Source organism: Mobula birostris, chromosome 8, assembly GCF_030028105.1.
Source record: "Mobula birostris isolate sMobBir1 chromosome 8, sMobBir1.hap1, whole genome shotgun sequence".
In the NCBI taxonomy this organism is placed as follows: domain Eukaryota; kingdom Metazoa; phylum Chordata; class Chondrichthyes; order Myliobatiformes; family Myliobatidae; genus Mobula; species Mobula birostris.
In genome coordinates this window covers 2,884,735-2,906,002 of record NC_092377.1, presented here as the reverse complement: position 1 = coordinate 2,906,002, position 21,268 = coordinate 2,884,735, and the positions used below count along the sequence as shown (strand labels likewise).

General features: G+C 47.1%; 1 protein-coding gene across 5 annotated transcripts in view; it reads left to right on the top strand.

Annotated features, from left to right (window-relative positions):
- The window catches only part of LOC140201103 (protein-tyrosine kinase 2-beta-like), a 233,870-nt gene that overhangs the window by 69,514 nt on the left and 143,088 nt on the right, over positions 1-21,268 (top strand). For 4 of the 5 annotated variants that reach the window (XM_072264704.1, XM_072264701.1, XM_072264705.1 and 1 more), the window contains exons 2-6: positions 2,079-2,308; positions 5,194-5,372; positions 6,575-6,662; positions 7,848-7,927; positions 13,936-13,998. In XM_072264704.1, coding sequence (XP_072120805.1) covers positions 2,120-2,308; positions 5,194-5,372; positions 6,575-6,662; positions 7,848-7,927; positions 13,936-13,998 — 599 coding nt within the window. In that variant the 5' untranslated portion in view covers positions 2,079-2,119. Of the gene's footprint in view, positions 1-2,075; positions 2,309-5,193; positions 5,373-6,574; positions 6,663-7,847; positions 7,928-13,935; positions 13,999-21,268 lie in introns of all 5 variants that reach the window. The other variant, XM_072264703.1, reaches the window with a different exon arrangement.

The following is a 21,268-nucleotide window of genomic DNA, read 5'->3' as shown; positions in this document are numbered from 1 at the left end:
ACCCCTTGCCCATCCTTTGGGTCCCCCCCCCCATCTTTCTTTCCGGACCTCCTGTCCCATGATCCTCTTGTATCCCTTTTGCCAATCACCTGTCCAGCTCTTGGCTCCATCCCTCCCCCTCCTATCTTCTCCTATCATTTTGGATCTCCCCCTCCCCCTCCAACTTTCAAATCCCTTACTCACTCTTCCTTCAGTTAGTCCTGACGAAGGGTCTCGGCCTGAAACGTCGACTGCACCTCTTCCTACAGATGCTGCCTGGCCTGCTGCATTCACCAGCAACTTTGATGTGTGTTGCTAACCACTGTTGTGCCTTCTTTGTAACTGCATCAATATGTTGGGCCCAGGAAAGATCTGCAGAGATGTTCACACTCAGGAATGTGAAACTGGTCACCCTTTCCACTCCTGGTCCCTCGATGAGGACTAGTGTGAGTTGACAGTCATTGTCTTTTCCCCAGGGTTGAGAAGTCCAAATCTGGAGGTCACGGATACAACATAAAAAGGGAGAGATTTAAATGAGACCTGAGGGGTAACTTCTTTACACAGGGGGTAATGAGGACCCGGAGCAAGCTGCCAGGGGAAGTGGTCAAGGGGATGAGGGTACAGTTACACATTTGAGAGGCATTTAGAGTGCTAAGTGGAGGAGGGGCTTGGAGGGTTGTGGGCCAAATATGGGTAACTGGACCTAGCAGGCAGGTTGTTGGGCTAGCAGAGTTGGACCGAAGGGTATGAGTCTCCGCTGTGTTACTGGATGATTCTATCGCTGTGTTGCGGACACAGGAGGGATGTAGACTGCTGTCACAGATCTGAGGGAAATGTGGAGGGAAGGGGTTGTCTGTCCACTGAGGTAATAAACTCCCTTCCCATGTGGCACAGTAGCGTAATGCTTCACAGTGCCAGTGGACTGTAAGATCAGGGTTCAATGCCCACTGCTGTCTGTAAGGAGCTTGTACCTTCTCCTCGTGATCATGTGGGTTTTCTCCGTGTGCTCTGGTTTCCTCCCACGTTGCATTGGTTAGGGTTAGTAACTTGTGGGCATGAAGCAAGCTGACACTGGCTGGTGGCAACCCCCCCCAGCCCCAGCACACCCTTGGACTGTTCTGGCTGCTGGCACAAACACAGAGTTCACTGTATGTTTGAATAACCAATTTCCCCCGGGATCAATAAAGTATGACTATGTTTCAAAGTACATGTGACAAATAAAGCTAATCTTTAACACCTGAGATTCTGAAGATGCTGGGAATCCAGAGCAACACACAGAAAATGCTGGAGCAACACAGCAGGCCAGGCAGCAGCTATGGAGATGAATAAACAGCTGATGTTTTAGGTTGAGATTCTTCATCAGGACTTTAATCTTTAATCTTTCTAAATGGCACAGTTTTAAGGTGGGGGGGGGTTAGTTTTGCAGATTCTTTACAAAGAGAGTGGTGGGTGGTTAGAATGGGCTGCCAGGGGTGGAGCCAGAGACAGATACAAAAAGGTATTTAAGAGACTGTTAGCAGGTAATGGACAGGATGTTTCAATTGGCGTCACGTTGCTACAGCTACAGATACTTATAGGTCAACTACACTATGGTGGACAGGAAGGCTTACAACGGGTAGACAAAACTGCCTAATGCATCACTGGCACCAGCCTACCCGGACATGTACACAGAAAGGTGCCTGAAAGGGGCCAGTACTTCATGAAGGATCCCACCCACCCTGCTCATGGACAGTTTGTCCCACTCCCATCAGGGAGGAGGCTATGTAGCATCCATGCCAGGACCACCAGACTCAAAAACAGTTGCTTTCCTCGAGGAGAAAGGCTGATCACCACCTCCAGCCACTAACCCACCCATCATCACTGCATCCACATCAGATGCTTCTCTCCACAACTCCTCAGCACTCTTAGTCCCATCGTGCACTGCCACTTTGCACTTACTTCTAGATGAAAGGTTTGCTCTTATATTTATTCAGTTCTTTCTGCTTGTGGTGATTTTTAATGCTGCATCAGATCCAGAATAGCAATCATTTGTTCTCCTTCACACTGTGTACTGAACAATGATAATAAACAATCCTGAATCTGAATGTTGTCTTCAGCAGAACAGTGATGGTTCATCCCCAACTCTGTGACAGCTGCTAAAATGAGTGGCATCGCCAACCCACTGGAGACATGGGTGGACGCAACCTGCCATGTCCTGGGCGTCAAGTCAGACAAGTCCTCAGAAGGAGCTCCGATGAAGATCATCAAGGTCTGTTTCTGTAGCAACAGCAGCAGTAACCTGGGCAAGAATTTCAAACTGGTGAAATGTGACCACACAACGGAGATCAGGGTAAGGTTGTCGCGCAACTCAGTGCCATCGTCACAGGGTGTTTATGCCATGGGGAGGGGCGGTTGCAAGGTCACAACTCAGTGTATGGAGGTCTGCCGAACGCTGGAGAAGGGTAACCTAACATCTATCAGGATCTCTCCATACCTCCCACAGCCCAGGGACACACTCCACAACCTCTGAATCTCTCTCTCTCCCCCCCCCCCACACTGTCATCAACTCTCCCCTTCCACAACCCAGGGACACACTCCACAACCACCGAATCCACCCCCCCCCCAACTTCCATCAACTCTGCCCCTCCCACAGTCCAGAGACACTCTCCACAGCCATTGAATCCACCCCCTCCTCCACCATCATCCACTCTTCCCCTCCCACAGTCCAGAGACACTCTCCACAACCACCGAATCCCCACTTAGTGAATTCTGCCACCCCCCCCACTGTCAATCAACTATTTCCACTCTCCCCACCCACTGAATCCCCTCTCACAACCCACAGACACTCTCCCCATCACCGTCTCTCCCACCCACTGAACCCCCTCCTACAGCCCATAGATACTCTCCCCCATTGCAGACTCAACTCACCCTCCAAATCCCCTCTCACAGCCCTTCCCCTTTCTTCCAAAGTCCACGATCATTTCCTTGACCTTACTGATGTTGAGTGTAAGGCTGTTGTTGCAGCGCTACTCAGCTGGCTGATCTATCTCACTCCTGTCCTCAGCCAGCTGATCGATCTCACTCCTCTATTCCTGTCCTCAGCCAGCTGATCTATCTCACTCCTGTACTCCTGTGCTCCTGTCCTCAGCCAGCTGAGCTATCTCACTCTTCTACTCCTATACTCAGCCAACTGATCTATCTCACTCCTGTACTCCTGTGCTCCTGTCCTCAGCCAGCTGAGCTATCTCACTCCTGTACTCCTGTACGCCTGTACTCAGGAGTACTCCTGTACTCAGCTAGCTGATCTATCTCACTCCTGTATTCCTCCTCGTCACCATCTGAGCTTCTGCTAACAATCTGATATATCACTGGCTGATAACAATAGTTGTGTCATCAGCCACTGATGCAAAACCTGATTATGATTCCGGTTCGGGTTCATTAATTAGGACATTGAGTTCAAAAATCAGGAAGTTATGTTGTAGCTTTATAGAACTCTGGAGCATTGTATTCAGTTCTCGCTGCTCCCTTGTAGGAAGAATGTGGAGGCCTTGGAGAGGATGCAGAAGAAGTTTACCAGCTGTCATGATTTCTTCTCTTGTCAGACTGCATCTTCTTCAGCACTTTGTCACTTCCAGCTATCTCCTCCCCATCCTCCCCCTCCTCGCCCCCCCCCTCCCCTTGACTGCAATCACTTTACAGTAACAATGATCACTGGTCGGTGATCGATTTCTGCTGCTGTCTGTAAGCAGTTTGTATGTTCTCAAGGTGATGATGTGGGTTTCCTCCAGGTGCTCCGGTTTCCTCCCATATTGCAAAGATGTATAGTCAGAGAACCTTGGGCATGCTCTGTTGGTAGCAGAAGCATGCAAACACTTGCAGGCGACCCCCAGCACATCCTTGGACTGTGCTGGTCATTGACACAAACAACGCATTTCACTGTGTGTTTCAATGTACGCATACGTGTGTTTGTCTGCGGCTTCTCTGGTGTGAGATGAGGAACTGCTGTGGGCTTGTTTTTGCAGAAACCTGGTTCTAGAACACTATCAATCTACAGACCAGGACATTCAGGGACCTGTGCTATATTGTTTTAGTGACTGCACGTTTCTGCTATTGTAGTTATACGCACTACATGTGATGTATGATTGTTGCTACTGCATTTTGCTGTTGTAGTGATATGCACTATATGTGATGTGTGTGGTGTGTGACTGTCTATATGCGCTGCGTGGCTGCCTATATGCGCTGCGTGGCTGCCCACGTGCGGCGCGTGACTGTCTATATGGCCTGTGTGACTGCCTTTTGCACCGTGGACACAGGAAGACTCTTTCGTTTGGCTGTTTTAGAATAAAGTGCACAGACCTTTACAGCACAGGAACAGGCCATTCGGCCCACAATATTGTGCCAAAGCAGCTAAAAAGCAAATCAAGAAGACCCAAACACTAACCCCTCCTACTTCCACCATGTCCATATCCCTCCATCCTCTTTACATCTATGTGCCTATCCAAATGTCTGTTAAGAGCCTCTAATGTATCTGCCTCTACCATCATACCAAGCAGCGCATTCCAGACATCCATCACTGTCTGAGTAAAAAACTTACCCCTTGCATCCCCCTCGAACCTACCCCCCCAACCCCCCCCACCTGCAATGCATGTTCTCTGGTATTCGACATATCTACGCTGGGAAACAGATGCTCTGTCTACTCCAGCTTATGCCTCTCACAATCTTGTAAACCTCTACCAGATCTCCCCTCAGCCTCTGATACACCAAAGAAAATAACTCATTTGTCCAGCCTCTCGTGAAAGTGCATGCCCTCTAAACCAGGCAGCATCCTGCTGAATTTCCAGCATCTGCAGAATTCCTCGTGTTAGCATCCCGCTGAACCTCTCCTGCACCCTCTGTAAAGCTTTGACATCCTTTCTATAGCAGGGCAACCAGTAATAAATGCAATCCTCCAGATGTGGCCTGACCAGAGTTTTATAAAGTCGCAACATAACCTTCTGACTTTTGAACTGTATTCATTTCGTTATGAAGTAAATATTAAACTTAAATGTGAACTTGAACTTACTAATTATCTTCCTTTATTTCTTTCTACGCACAGTGAGATGAAACATTTGCATTAACAACCAGTGCGAATTGAGGATGTGCCAGTGTTGCCACACGTTCCGACACAAGCCACAACAGCAGCGACAACTCAGCAGCTAATTTACTAACGAATCTCTCTGTCCTCTTGTCTCACAGGAGGTCATTAACACTGTATTGGACAGTGGCAGAGTGGGACCCTGCATTGTCTTTCAGAGCTGCTATGCACTCCGGCTGAAGCACTTGAAATCTGATGAGGTCTACTGGCTGCACCCTGACCTCACCGTCGAGGAGGTGCAGACCAAGTATGAGAGCCTGCATCCCGAAGCTGAATGGAGGTATTCCAATCCACTCCACTCTGATCCATCTTCCAATCCGAGACCAGCTCAGATTTGTATTTTAAGCAGAATTTCCTATTCCCATTCCTGTTCCATCATGTTCGGCCATGTCCTCCTCAACTACCATGATGAGGCTGCTCTCAGGGTATAGGAGCAATACCTCGCATTTCGTCTAGGTGGCCTTCAACCTGAAAGCATGAATGTCGATTTCTCTTTCTGGTAATTTGCCCCTCCTCCTTCCCTTTATTTCTATTCTCTACTCTGGCCTCTTACCTCTTCTCCTCACCTCCCCTATCACCTTCCCCTTGTTCCCCTCCTCCTTCCCTTTTTCCCATGGACCAGTTTCCTCTCCTATCAGATTTCTTCTTCTCCAACCCTTTATATTTCCCACCCACCTGGCTTCACCTATCATCTTCTAGGTATCATCCTTCCCCTCCACCTGACCTTTTAATTCTGGCGTCTTCCATCTTCCTTTCCAGTCTCATGAAGGGTCTCCATCCAAAACACCCACTGTTTATTCATTTATATAGATGCGGCCTGACCCTGACCTGCTGAGTTCCTCCAGCATCTTGTGTGTGTTGCTCTGGATTTCCAGCATCTGCAGAATGTCTTGTGTTCAGATTTGACTTCCTTTTACTGAGGCATCTTCTGATTAGCTGATTATACACTTCCCAAAGTTAAATGAATTCACTTGATCTCCATCCCTGGTTCAGCTGGTTGGGTGAAAAGACCAGCCATTCTTCTGCCATCAGATTCACCACCCTCCGGCTAAAGAAATTCCTCCTCATCTCTATTCTAAATGGACGTCCCTCTGAGTCTGTGTTCTCTGGTCTTAGACTCCCCCACTATAGAAAGCATCCTTTCCACATTCACTCTATCGAGGCCTTTCAACATTCAGTACTTTTAATGAGATCCCCCCTTCTTTCTTCTAGACTCCAGCAAGTACAGGCCCAGGGGCATCAAGTGCTCCTCATATATTAACCCTTTCATTTCTGTGATCATTCTTGTGAAGCTCCTCTGGACCCTCTGTAATGCCAGCACATCTTTACTTACGTATGGGGCCTAAAACTGCTTACAATTTTATGGGTAAAGTAAATTTTATTGGTACTGGTAAGGGTAGTGGCAGGTAAGCAAATGGCATGATACTGAAATGCTTAAACAATTTATTCTTTGTTGAGTCACCCTTTTGAAACTTCTAACAGGTATGACCTGCGGATTCGATTCCTACCCAAAGATTTCATGGAGAGTTTTAAACAAGACAGAACAACACTGCTGTGTTACTATCAGCAGGTATGTGACTGCTAGATTTTATGTGATTGTCACTTTTACACTATATAAACCACAAGCCTTTGCTTCACCAGTCCCACATGTTTGCCAAATGCCTATAGATAGATGCATGGTGGAGAGTATACTGACTGGTTGCATCATGGCCAGGTATGGTATTGACTCCAGAATTTCACAGGCTGGGACTGCTCTCCCTGGAGTGCAGGAGACTGGTGGATGGCCTTATCAAGGTCTTTGATATGAGGGGGCATAATTTTAATGTGATTGGAGGGAGGTATAGGGGCGATGTTAGGTGGAAGATCTTCACACACAGTGTGGTGGAGTCTGGGGTGGTGGTAGAGGAAGATGTTAGGGACATTTAAGACTCTAAAATAGGCACATGGATGATAGAAATATGGAGATCTATGTAGGAGGGAAGCATTAGATTGATTGTGGAGTAAGTTAAAAGGTTAGCACAACATTATGGGCTGAACCGGCCTGTAATGTGCACTACTGTTAAGAGATCTTAATCTGGGGGAGGGGGCTAGAAATATAACCCACAACTTCTGGCATTCAGAAATAAAGACCATAAGACAGAGGAGCATTTTAAACCATTTGGCCCATTGAGTTTGCTCTACTATTCTCCATCATGCTGGTTTATTTTCCCTCTCATCCCCACCCTTCTGCCTGCTCCCATAATCTTTGACCCCCAACCAATCAAGGACCTATCTACGTCCGTTTTAAATATGCCCATTTACCTGTCCTTCACAGCCCTCTGTGACAATGAATTCCACAGATTCACCACCCCCTGGTTAAAGAAATTCCTTCTCATTTCTGTTTTAAATGGACATTTCTATGCTGAGGCTGTGCTCTCTGTTCCTAGACTGCGCCACTACAGGAAATCACTAACCAGTATTCAATAGCTTTCAATGAGATCCTCTCCAGTGAAAACAGGCCCAGAGCCAACAAATGCTCCTCAACCTCCTCTCCCAGCAGAAATTACCCCACCCCGCAGCAGAGAAAGCTGTTCCCAAGAAGGGGTTGACATTGGAGGGGCCAGGGCAGTGACCCTCCGGATGAAACTGGAAAAGTCAACTCTGGTTTCCTCCTGGAACCTGATTTCACGATGTGTTAAATCTGCTGTTCTCCAGTGAAGGCTGGGAAAGCCCGGCGGTAAGATGCACGGACTAACGGTTTTCCATTTTCTCCCAGGTCCGCAGCGACTACATGCAGGAAGTCTCAGGGCGGGTGGACCAGGACACCGCCTTGAAGCTCGGCTGCCTGGAGATAAGGTAACCCATCATACCAGGATATTGGACGATGTGTACAAAGCACATCACTTAACAAAAGCGGGACCTTCTGTTTCAGTTCTATCAGTTGTTGGAGAGGCCACGTTGGAGGACAGTGTACAGTTTTGGAAGGATATGGTTAAACCGTGGAGAAGGTTAGAATGTTGCCGGGACTAGAAGGCCTGTGTTTTAGGGAGAGGTTGGCCGTGCTGTGTCTTTATTCAGAATCAGAATCGGGTTTATTATCACTGATATACTGCAGATCATGAAATTTGTTGTTTTGCGGCAGCACTACAGTTTATTCCTTGGAACCGTAGGAGATTGAGAGGTCACCTCATACAAATGTTTGAAATTATGAGAGGCAGAGATGAAGTGGATGGTAACAGTCTTTTATCTAGGGTAGGGCAGTTCAGGTGGTGGAGTGGAGATACACCTCTACCAAAGGAGGTGTAAGACACTCCTTCCTTCTGCTAGCCTGCAGGTCACTTGCTTAGCCCCTACCTCCCAATCAGGGTCACGAGAAGCCACGGGAGCAGGTGGTGGATAGTGGTACGAGCAAGTGGTGCACATCACAGGTCCTGGTTATACGACCACTGACGCCAGGCAGACAATCCCTGAGAAGTATTGAGCGTGGCTGGGGTTATCCATCTTGTAAAGACACTGCCTAGAAGAAGGTAATACAAACTTACCTCTGACATCTGCTGAAAGTTTCCACCAATCACCTTAAAGTGATGCCCGCCTGTATCAGCAATTTTTACCCTGGGGAAATTGGCACTGAAACCCATGTACCTATGTAAGTGATCTTAAATGATATTATTGTACCACTTCAACCACTTCCTCTGGCAGCTTGTTCCAGGTGGTCACCATCTTCGCACGAAATACTTTGCCCTCCGGTCACTTTTAAATCTCTCCCTCTCACCTCAACTTTTGATCCCTAGTTTTGAACTCCCCTCATTCATTCATTTCGTACGACGGAGGTGATAATTGTCTTTTCTAGACCATGATTGTCCTCGGCAAATTTTCTACAGAAGTGATTTGCCATTGCACAGAGTGTTGTGTCCGTGGAAAGCCCTGCCAGGGGTGGTGCAGAGGGAGATGCATTTAGGACATTTAAGAGACTATTAGTCAAGACTGTCTAATTCAAGACTGAAGATTGTTTAATGTAATTTGCAGTACACAAGACGAAAGGAGAATGAAATCATTGTTAAGACCATGAGACCGTAAGACATAGGAGCAGGATTAGGCCATCTGGTCCATCAAGTCTCCTACGCCATTCAATCATGACTAATCCTTTTTTTTTCTCCTCCTCAACCCCAGTTCTCAGCCTTCTCCCCGTGACCTTTGATACCATGTCCAATCAAGAACCTATCAGTCTCTGCCTTAACTACACCCAATGACCTGGCCTCCATAGCTGGATGTGGCAACAAATTCCACAAATTCACCACCCTTTGGCTAAAGAAATTTCTCCACATCTCTGTTTTGGAAGGGCGCCCGTCTATCCTGAGGCTATACCCTTTAGTCCTAGACTACACCACCATGGGAAACATCCTTTCCACATCTAATCTGTCTAGGCCTTTCAACATTCGAAAGGTTTCAATGAGATTACCCCCCCCCATCCTTCTGAATTCCAGCGAGTACAGACCCAGAGCCGTCAAACGTTCCTTGTATGATAACACTTTCATTTCTGGAATCATCCTTGTGAACCTCCTCTGGACCCTCTCCAATGCCAACACATCTTTTCTTAGATGGGGGGCCCAAAACTGTTCACAATACTCAAGGTGAGGAGTCACCAGTGCCTTATAAAGCCTCAGCATCACATCCTTGCTCTTGTATTCTAGACCTCTTGAAATGAATGCTAACATTGCATTTGCCTTCCTCACCACCAATTCGATCTGCAAATCCCTCTGTATCTCAGATTTCTGGATTTTCTTCCCATTTAGAAAATAGTCTGCACATTTATTTCTACTACCGAATTGCATTTTCCAAGTTTGTATTTCATTTGCCACTTTCTTGCCCATTCTCCTAATCTGTCTAAGTTCTTCTGCACCCTACCTATTTCCTCAACATTACCTGCCTCTCCACTGATCTTCATATCATCTGTAAACTTGGCAACAACACCATCTATTCCATCATCTAAATAATTTACATACAGCATAAGAAGTGGTCCCGACACCGACCCCTGTGGAACACCACTAGTCACTGGCAGCCAATCAGAAAAGGATCCTTTTATTCCCACTCACTGTTTCTTACCAATCAGACAATGCTCTAACCATGTTAGGTTAGTCACTTTCCTGGAATGGGCTCTTAACTTGGAAGCAGCCTCATGTGTGGCACCTTGTCAAAGGCCTTCTGAAAGTCCAAATATACAACATCCTCTACCATCCCCTTTATCTATCCTACTTGTCATCTCCTTAAAGAATTCCAACAGGTTCATCAGGCAGGATTTTCCCTGAAGGAAATCCATGCTGACTTTGTACTATCTTGTTCTGTGTCACCAAGTACTCCATCATCTCATCCTTAACAATTGATTCCAATATCTTCTCAACCACTGAGGTCAGACTAACTAGTCTATAATTTCCTTTCTGCTACCTCCCTCCTTTCTTGAAGAGTGGAGTGACACTTGCAATTTTCCAGTCCTCTGGCACCATGCCAGAGTCCAATGATTTCTGAAAAATCATTTTTAATGCCATCACTTTCAGCTCTAACGCTGCCTCTTTCAGAACCCTGGGGTGCAGTTCCTCTGGTCCAGGTGACTTATGTACCCTTAGGTCTTTCAGCTTTTTGAGCACCTTCCCTCTTGAAATAGTAACTGCACCCACTTCTCTTCCTTCACACACTACAACATCAGGCATACTGCTAGTGTCTTTCACAGTGAAGACTGATGCAAAATACTCATTTAGTTCATCAGCCATCTCCTTGTTCCCCGTTATTATTTCTCCTGCCTCATTTTCTAGTAGTCCTATATCCACTCTCATTTCTCTTTTATTTTTAACATACTTGAAAAAACTTTTACTGTCCACTTTGATATTATTTGCTAGCTTGCTTTTGTATTTCATCTTTTCCCTTCTAATGATTTTTTAGTTGTTCTCTGTAGGTTTTTAAAAACTTCCCAGTCCTCTATCTTCCCACTAATTTTTCCTTTGTTGTATGCCCTTTCTTTTGCTTTTACAATAGCTTTGACTTCCCTTGTCAACCACAGCTGCACTATTTTGCCATTTGAGTATTCCTTCATTTTTGGAATTCACATGTCCTGCACCTTCCTCATTTTTCCCAGAAACGCCCACCATTGCTGCTCTGCTGACATCCCTGCCAGTATTTACTTTGGCCAACTCCTCTCTCATACCACTGTAATTTCCCTTACTCCACTGAAATACTGTGACATCAGACTTGACTTTCTCCCTATCAAATTTCAAGTTGAACTCAGTCATATTGTGATCACTGGTTCCTGAGGGTTCTTTGACCTTAAGCTCCCTCGTCACCTCTGGTTCATTACATAACACACAATCCAGTACAGCTGAATCCCTAGTAGGCTCAACAACAAACTGCTCTAAAAAGCTATCTCTTACGCATTCAACAAACTCACTCTCTTGATATCCATTACCAACCTGATTTTCCCAATCTCCCATGACTACCATAACATTGCCCTTTTGACTCGCCTTTTCTATTTTCTGTTGTAACCTGTGGTCCTCCTCCCAGCCACTGTTGGGAGGCCTGTATATAACTGCCATCAGGGGCCTTTTATCCTTGCAGTTTCTTAACTCAACCTACAAGGATTCAACGTCTTCTGATCCTATGTCACATCTTGCTACTGATTTGACGCCATTCTTTACCAGTAGAGCTACACCACCCCCTCTGCCTACCTTCCTATCCCTCCGATACAACGTGTAACCTTGGACATTCAGCTCCCAACTACAACCATCCTTCAGCCACGATTCAGTGATGGCCACAACATCATACCTGACAATCTGTAATCGTGCAACAAGATCATCCACCTTATTTCTTATACTTCGTGCATTTAGATACAACACCTTGAGTACCGTATTTTCTGTCCTTTCTGACTCTGCATCCCTGCTGATTTGATACTCAGTCTGTTGGCTGCAACTAAGTCCTATCACCTGCCTGCTCTTCCTGATAATCTGACTACACGCTATCTTTACTTTTTTCCGGCCGTCCTTTTCTGAGTTCCTTCACTCCAGTTCCCACTCCGCTGCCAAGTTAGGTTAAACCCTCACCAACAGCTCTAACTAACCTGCTTGCGAGAATATTGGTTCCCCTCGGGTTCAGGTGCAACCCGTCACTTTTGAACAGGTCACACCACCCCCAGAAAAGATCCCAATTATCCAAGAATCTGAAGCCCTGGCCCCTGCACCAACTTCTCAGCCACACATTTTTCTGCCAAATCATCCTGTTCCTACCCTCACTGGCGTGTGGGTAGCAATCCAGAAATTACTACCCTGGAGGTCTTGCTTCTCAGCTTTGAACCTAGCTCTTGCTACTCTGGATCTGATGCAGCACAAAAAACACAGTAAGATAAAGAACATAATAAAGTTCAAAGTTTTTTTATTGTCGATGTTTACTATATACAACCTTGAGATTCGTCTCCTTACAGAAAGCCACAAAACAAAGAAACCAAATGGAACCCATTAAAAAAATTGTCAAATACCCAAAGTGCAAAAAAAGAACTCGTGCAAACAATTAAAGTAAGCAAATAACAATCAGAACTGAACATCATGAAGATGTATCCATAGCCATGAATCAGAATCAGGTTGCTTATCACTGGCATGTGTCGTGAAATTAGCCATGATACCAGTCACAGCCAGTCCAGGAGCCTGTTAGTTGCGGGCCACAGTTTAGGTTCAACGCATAGGCAATAAATATAAATACAGTTTATCAGATAGCTTATGTAGAGAGATTGATTGTTTGTCCATAAAGTGACACTAGGTACAGGAGTGTCTCTATATCAGGTGACTGACAGGAATGGTAAAGTAGTGGTGGGTTAGTGGGTGGAGGTGTTAATCAGCCTTACTACTTGGAGAAAGTAAGTGTTTTTGAGCCTGGTGGTCCTGGAGCGGTTGCTACGTAGCTTCCTCTCTGATGTGAGTGGGACAAGCAGCCCATGAGCAGGGTGGGTGTGATCCTTAATGATGTTACCGGCCCTTCTCCTGGCACCTTTCTGTACCTATGTTCTTGATGGCGGGTAGGCTGGTGCTGGTGATGTGTCGTGCAGATTTAACTGCCTGTTGTAGGCCTTCCTGTCCATTGCAGTGCAGTTTTCATACCATGCTGTGATGCAGCTTGTTAGACTGCTCTGCTATTGAAATACGGTCAATTAAATAACTGACTGAAATGAACCTTTTGAGAAGCAACACACACAAAATGTTGGAGGAACTCAGCAGGTCAGGCAGCATCTCTGGAAATGGAAATAAAGTCGGCATTTTGGGTTGAGGTCCTTCTTCAGGACTGGAAAGGAAGGGGGAAGATGTCAGAAGAAGAAGGCAGGGGGAGGAGGAGGAGGACAAGCTGGAAGGTGATAGGTGACGCCAGGAGGATGGGGAGGGGGAAGAGGCAAGAAGCTAGGAGGTGATGGGTGTAAAGGGTAAAGGACTAGAGAAGAAAGAATCTGACAGGAGAGGTGATTGGATCACGGGAGAAAGGGAAGGAGCAGGGGCAGCAGGGAGAGGTGATAGTCAGGTGAGAGGAAAAGGTAAGTGTGGAATCAAAAATGAGGGAAAGGGGAGGGGCAGAATATTACAAGAACGAGAAATTGATGTTCATGGCATCAGGTGAGAGGCTACCTAGACAGAATATGAGGTGTGGTTCCTCCACCCTGAGAGTGGCCTCATCATTGCAGAAGAGGAGGCCATGAGGTGACCTGACGGAACAGGAATGGGGATTGCAATTAAAATCACTGGCCACTGGGAAATTCTGCTTTTTGCAGATCAAGCGGAGACTTTTGAGATGTGTTTTTGTGAGTGAGTGACCCCCTCCATGTTTCCTCTTCTTCCCGCTAGACGGTTTTATAAGGACCTGCCCCCCAAGGCTCTGGAGAAAAGGTCCAACTTTGAGCTGCTGGAGTAAGTATTCTGAGCTTTGGATTTCCGTGTGAATGTTGTCAGAGAAAGTTGTGGACGATCTGATGGCATGGAGCATCCCTCCACTTCCCATCAGCTCTGTGCTGATGAACTCCAAAATCACCTGACCTGGGTGCCCGGTGCATCCTGACCTTCGGCTGAAATCCTTTGTCCACTTGAGTTCAAGTTTAAGTTCAATTTATTGCTGTTCAATTATTCACATGTATAGCACTAAGTGAAACAATGTTCCTCTGGACCAAGGTGCACACACAGTACATATAACTCACACACAACACATAAAGTAACATTACCTGAAACCCCCGGTTTCCTTGGCTGCATTAGTCGAGGGAGGACGCTTTCTGGTCCCACCAAACTCGTGAGATTGAGACGGCTCTCCCACACCAAACCCCGGTTTGTGAGGATGCTGTGTGATTTCCTACTCTGTTACAAATTAGTGCCATGAAATAACAGGCAGCACACTGGATATTATTAAAGGAATTATATTTATGAACCTTAACTAAAGGGTTAGTAAAGAAATACAAAATGAACAGGACCGATTTTAATTAAACAGTCAAATGTGCACAAGTTGGAGCTCAGCGTTTCATCATATTCACCAATCCTCAACCGATCTCGGCCCCTAGCTTCATCGAATCACGGTCCCGCTGTCTATGACCTATGATCTGTTCTCTCTAGCGCCATCTCTCTTCATCTCCCGCCGACCAAAAGCCCCAAGCCCAACCTTAGTGTCCAGAAAAACCTCCCCTCAGTTCTATCATCCTAGTCGGATGGCACACATTCCTCATCATCCCTTATCTTCGACAATAAGCCAAACAGGCTGAAAACAAGCTGCTGCTCTTATTGAACTGATAAATGAAATACCTACAGCATAACAGTAAAGATGTGAACCAGGGCATTACACTCTTCCCCCCCCCATCACAAATTGTCATGTTCTCATGACTTGTAAGTAATTTGTTATCCCTTCATTAATAATACCATCAAAGGAACTTGATTATGTCAGAGCCTCCAATTCATTTGTAAGTGGTAATGACATATCTCACGAGGTAGATAGTATTAACACTCTGTTCCCCTGATGCTACATAGGTCAGCTTATCTGGGGGGGGGGGTCTCCTGACTCTTTGAGAACTCCTTATTCCATCATCTGCTTCCTCAGTTTCAGACACTCCTTGGGATACTTATGGTGTACATGGCGAGGCCTCCCCCGGTCTATCAATCATGCCTTCCTGTAACTCATGTCCCTCTGCCACTTGTCTGAGCTGAGCTTCATCCCCAGTTACTTTAGAGCCCAGCCCCCACTTCATGGTCCAGCTGCAAGCCTGCCTGTCCACAGATAGTCCCCCCTGATTTCACCTGCTTCACTGTGAGAAAGGTTGGGAATCTCTTCCTCACTTAGTGGGGAGTTAGTAAAAGGCAACGTATACCACACACCTGTTTCCTCATCCTCTGAGTCTGTATCCCATTCAGGGTGGGGGAACAGTTTAATCCTTCCCACTGCTAGTCCTTCAGTCTCCCCACCTCTCTGCAGAGTTGTCTTACTAGGTGTAGGATTGTAGGATCCAGGTCGGGCTCTGGGTCTACCTGCTCCTCTTGTCCCAGGGGCAGCAGGTAGTTCTGATTGAAAATCTTGACAGGCCCATTCCCATCCTCTACCTTCACCCAGAAAACTGGTACATTTGGCATCTGACTCTCCACCATATAGGGTGTAGCCGCCCAGCGGTCAGCCAACATATGCTTCCCAGGTATCCCCAAGTTCTTTATGAGTACTCGGTCTCCAGGGGTGAGTTGGGAGAACCTCACCTTTTGATCATACCTCCTGTTACTTCCTTGATTTTGTTTGGTAGCCACAACCTAGGCTACTTCATAGGCCTTTTTCAGCTCCCTTCTCATATCAGACACATACTTGAGATAAGTCCTCGATGGTAGATCTTCCTCGCCAGTCCCAAAACGAAGGTCGCTGGGCACCCTTGCCTCGCGTCCAAATATCAGATACTATGGCAAGTACCCGGTAGCTTCATTCTGTGTACAGATGTAGCAGTGGACCAGATGCACAGTATGTTGACTCCACTTGGTCTTGCTGATCTCCATGGTTCTGAGCACGTCTAGCAAGGTCCGATTAAACCTCTCACGCTGGGGATCGCCCTGCGGGGTGATAAGGCATAGTCCTCAACTTCTCGACTCCGAGCATGCTCAGTAACTCGTGTATGAGCCTACTCTCCACATCCCATCCCGATCACTATGAATCCACCTGAGGAGGCCATAATAAATGAAATTCGTCTCCCATAACACTTTGGCCACTGTAATGAACAGGACATTCGCCATGTTGCTGGCATCTGACTCTATTGACAGGAAATCCATTCACACCATGGCAAGTGGCCCCGCACTCTGCAAATGGGACAACGGAGCGGCCTGCGTAGGCAGCGTCTTCCGCCATATGCATCGAATGCACGACTTGCGGTACTCTTCGACCTCCAGCTTCATTCGGGGCCAGTGGAGCAGATCTCTGAACATCCATAGGTCTTATCAACCCCCAGATGTCCAGAATCATCATGAAGTGACTTCAACACAATCCTCCGATTATTCTCAGTTGGAACTAACAGGGAACACTGAGGCCCATTTGGAGGCGACGTGACTCTGTATAAGATCTGGTTCCTCAACTCCAGTCTGGGCCATTCTCTCACTAGTAGAGACACCACAGAGTCTTTCATCTTGTCTGCCTGGGCCATGTCCCCTTTCGCAACTGCTGACTAAACCATAGTCATCTCACTGAGCGGCGGCCACTTCCCCCGGGCTCAATTCTGCCAACTGCTTTGTCATCAGAGCAGTCAGATTGCAGTAAGCTTGTGGAATGGCACGATTCGAAACTCCCAAATGATCTGCTGCTCGACCCTGCCCTTGCCTTTCCCCTGCCTTACCTGTGATGGAAAACTGGCAACATGGCTTTCACTACAGGAGCAAGAACACTCTCCCACTCTCCATCTCTGTCCAGCCCTTCACGTGCACGTCGGGACAAAGCATCAGCATCAAAATTCCAACTCCCCGGCCGGTACTTCAGGCTGAAATCACAGGCAGACAACGCTACCAACCACCGATGGCCTGTCGCATCCAGTTTCACCGAGGTCAGGATATAAGTTGGGGGATTGTCATCTGACCTCACCTCAAACTTGACACCATAGAGGTAGTCACTCAACTTATCCACCACAGCCCATTTCAATGCCAGAAACTCCAAATTGTGCATGGAATAGTTTTTCTCAGAGGACGATGGACTCCGGCTGACAAACACATCTCAACGCGTTGCCCTGATCCTGATACAGGACACCCCCCTAAGCCCTCTCAGCTGGCATCTGCATGCAGTACATATGGCAACCGGGAGTCCACAACAGCCAGCACCGGTGCCTGGGTCAGCATCTCCTTCAGCGACTGAAAGGCCTCTTCACATTTCGCATCCCACCTCGGTCCAAGAGGCTAAGGTAATCTCGCAGCCCCCTGCGAAGCCTGTTCCCTCAGGGGGTCTGACTCCCTATCAGCTTTGTTGTACGGGGTGGCTGCACCCACTGACAACAACCGAGACATCTCAATTCTCAACTCCACCACCAGCTCCTTTACCACTCCCCTGGTTGGGCTACCCGTGGTCACTTCAGCAACATGGCGCTACTACCAAGCACTGTACCCTGCTGACAGAGGCCTACCGTACCTCCGATGCATTCTTCTCCTCTCTTACTCCTCTCATCAGCTCAACAAACGAGGGCGAGGGGCGTGTCTTACGAGACAGTCAGAGACCCCAGGCAATCAGGACCTGGGACGGGGCACATTTCACTATCTGGTCCATTCTTAACTGAGTCACCTCCGCCATTTGAATGGCCCCTCTGCGCTGCAAGCAATCCAGCCCCTTCTCTAGCGGAAGAATATAGGCGAAAAGTTTCTCCTCCTCCTCCTGAAACCCTGTCATAAGCTCCTTTGGGCTTCCCCTTGCAGCAAACACATTTTCTTGCACTTGCATGTCAGCCGCAGAGGCAGCAAAGGGGTTCTGTGTCTTTACGGCTCTCACTATGTCAGCAGCTGGCCTCCTCAAATCTTCAATCAATCGCGGTCTTTTTACGTCATCAGAGCACTGCCGCTCACCCAGCATCTGAGGGATCTTCTCTGCCCAAGTCTCATACTCCTCTTCCCCCTTGGAGGTGGGCTTCACTCTTGAGAACACTCTCAGCTTTCGATAGCTAGGACGCTCTGCCTCGGCACTGTGCCATTTAGTCGCCAGGGAGCTAAGGGCTGATACTGACTCAGAATTCTCACTCTTCACTGGGTGATGGGATTCCAAATCAGACCACTCCTTCCCCTCGCTACACAGAAACGAGAGCACCCTGTCTTTGAAGTCTCCGCCCCCAGCTAAGAGAGACACGACTTGTGATTAGATAGATAGATAGATATACTTTATTGATCCTGAGGGAAATTCGGTTTCGTTACAGCCGCACCAACCAAGAATAGAGCATAAATATAGCAATACGAAAACCACAAACAATCAAACAACAAAATGCAAACTATGCCAGATGGAAATAAGTCCAGGACCAGCCTATTGGCTCAGGGTGTCTGACCCTCTACCAGAGGAGCTGCAAAGTTCAATGGCCACAGGCAGGAACAACCTCCCATGACGCCCAATGTTGTATCTCGGTGGAATATGGCCGGAGTCCAACAGCAAAAAGTTCAATATCCGGGCTACAAACACGTTCCTCGATCGTAATATGACCCAGATTGCACCATCTGTTGTTAACCAGAACAGTAAGCACCCAACTCCTTTACGCTTACTGCTCTCAGTGCACTTCCGGTCAGCCCGAACGGTCTGGAAGCCGTCCATGGAAAAGTTTTGATCGGGTATGTCCTCGTGCAGCCCCGTTCCAGTGAAACACATAACACTGCACTCCCGAAATGTTCTCTGATGCCTGGCTAGCGCCGTGAATTCATCCATTTTATTACCCACCGAACTCCTCTTCTCCATAAGTCTCTGTTGTCTCGACCTGGTGCTCTTTCCTCAACTTTGTGATCCCCCTCTGCATCCTCTGTGTGTTCTCCTCCAGATTTCAGCCCACTCTCCTACACTCTCCTCCTCCCTGAAAGTATGGGCTCTCCTGGGGCCCCAATAGTACCAGGCAGTTCCACTGCCATTACATCAGTGCTGGTCTGAACTAAAACCAAGTCTATGCCCGCCATTGATCAAACTTCCGCTCCAAATCGTTACTGCTTCTACTGCTTTAACAGTACTTAAAGTTCGAATTAACAATTCATCAGGGATATGAATGTCTACCCCACTCAACATACATGCATTTGTTACCAGTAGCCCCATGGATTTACACCACCGCTCAACCCCTATGCGTCCATAACCGCATATCGAAATCTCTTTACCAAACAATAACTTATTACAGACTTAAACGCACAACCGACTGGAGCAATGCTCAGGGCAATCACACGGCATCCAAATAAATCAATCCAGGGATGATATCCCAGCAATAAAACCTCTGGTTTCCTTGACTGCGTAAGTCACGGGAAGGCCCCCTCTGGTCCCGTCAAACCCGTGAGTTTGAGATGGCTCATCCCACGCCAAACCCTGGTTTGTGAGGATGCTGTGTGATTTCCTACCCTATTACAAATTAGTGCCAGGAAATAACAGACAGCACACTGGATATTATTAAAGGAATTATATTTATGAATCTTAACTAAAGGGTTGGTGAACAGAAAGAAAGGGACCCATTTTAATTAGATGTCCACAATTGGAGCTCATCGTTTCACCATATTCACCGAACCTCAATCGATCTCAGCACCTGGCTTCATTGAATCACGGTCCCGTTCTGGGTTGAATCCTATGACCTGTTCTCTCTAGCGTCTTCTCTCTTCATCTCCCCGCCGAACAAAAGCCCCAAGCCCAACCATATTGTCTCTCACTAGGAAAAACCTCCCCTCAGTTCTACCATCCTAATTGGATGGCACTCATTCCTCATCTTCCCTTGTCTTCAACAATAAACCAAACAGGCTGACTGCAGAACAGAACTGCTAAATGAAATACCTGCAGCATAACAGTAAACATGTGAACCAGGGCATTACATACCTCAAATAAATTAACAAATAAGAAGGTGCATTTATGTTACAAGTTAAATAGTAAACAGTATAATGGTACATGCACTTCATACGTGATGAGATCTGAGTGGTAGCAGGGAGTTCTGACATCGCACGGCTGGAGGGGGAAGAAGATTCCCCATCCTAACAGTTCTTGTCCTAATGCTACAATACCCCTTCCTGATGGTAGAGGTGGGGTCTCCTTAAGTCAATATGTCAGTTGGACATATTGGAGGGATCATTGACAGTGCCAAGGGTCCTGCATATGCAGTGCTCCTGATAAATATCTCTAGATGGAAGAGAGACCCCAATGATTCTCTCAGTGGTCCTCACAATCCTTTATAGGGTCTTACAGTCAGATATCTTGCAATTCCCAAACCACTCGCTCATGCAGCTGGCCAGGACACTCTCCATGGTGCTCCTGTAAAAACTGGTTAGAATGGGGTCTTTGACTCAGTTGAGCACTGAGGAGCTCATTGTGGGTATTCCCTTGGACTCTAACTTCCTTGCTTGTTGCAGTGTAGTCCCCCCGGCCACCCTCAGGGTCGCTCGGCTCGCTGTCGTCTAGGGAAACAGCCCTCGGCCCTGCCAAACTGATTAATTACTTTGTGTGGATGCTGTGTGATGTACCCCACCCCGCCCAAATAACAGACAATACACCAGATACGATTAAATGATTTACAGATTATAGATATTACTGGAACTGTATAATTAATAGAGAATAAAATATAAAAGGAAAATAAAAGGCGCCACACTTATCAAAGTTCAATCTCTTCGTGCACAAACAGTTGGAGCTCCGGACCCTTCTTCTTCACCCTGCGACCCCTCGGACCACCTCGACCGGCCGCCTGAGACCAACAACGGTGGTCGACCAGACGCTCCACACGAGTCCGAGTCCGTCTCCGTCTCCTCACCGAACGCCCTCCTCGGGGTCCAACCCCGTTAGCGGACATCACAGCACCTGGTCCATTCTCTGTCTCTCTCTCTCTCTCTCTCTCTCTCTCCCGCCTTCTCCCTCAAAATCCCGCGCATACAATATCTTCAAATACACCAAAAACATAACAACTATCCCCATTGGTTCATAACATCTTATCAGTAACGTGATTCAACAAACTGCTAGCAGAAATGACTTTCTCAGCGCTTAACATAACAA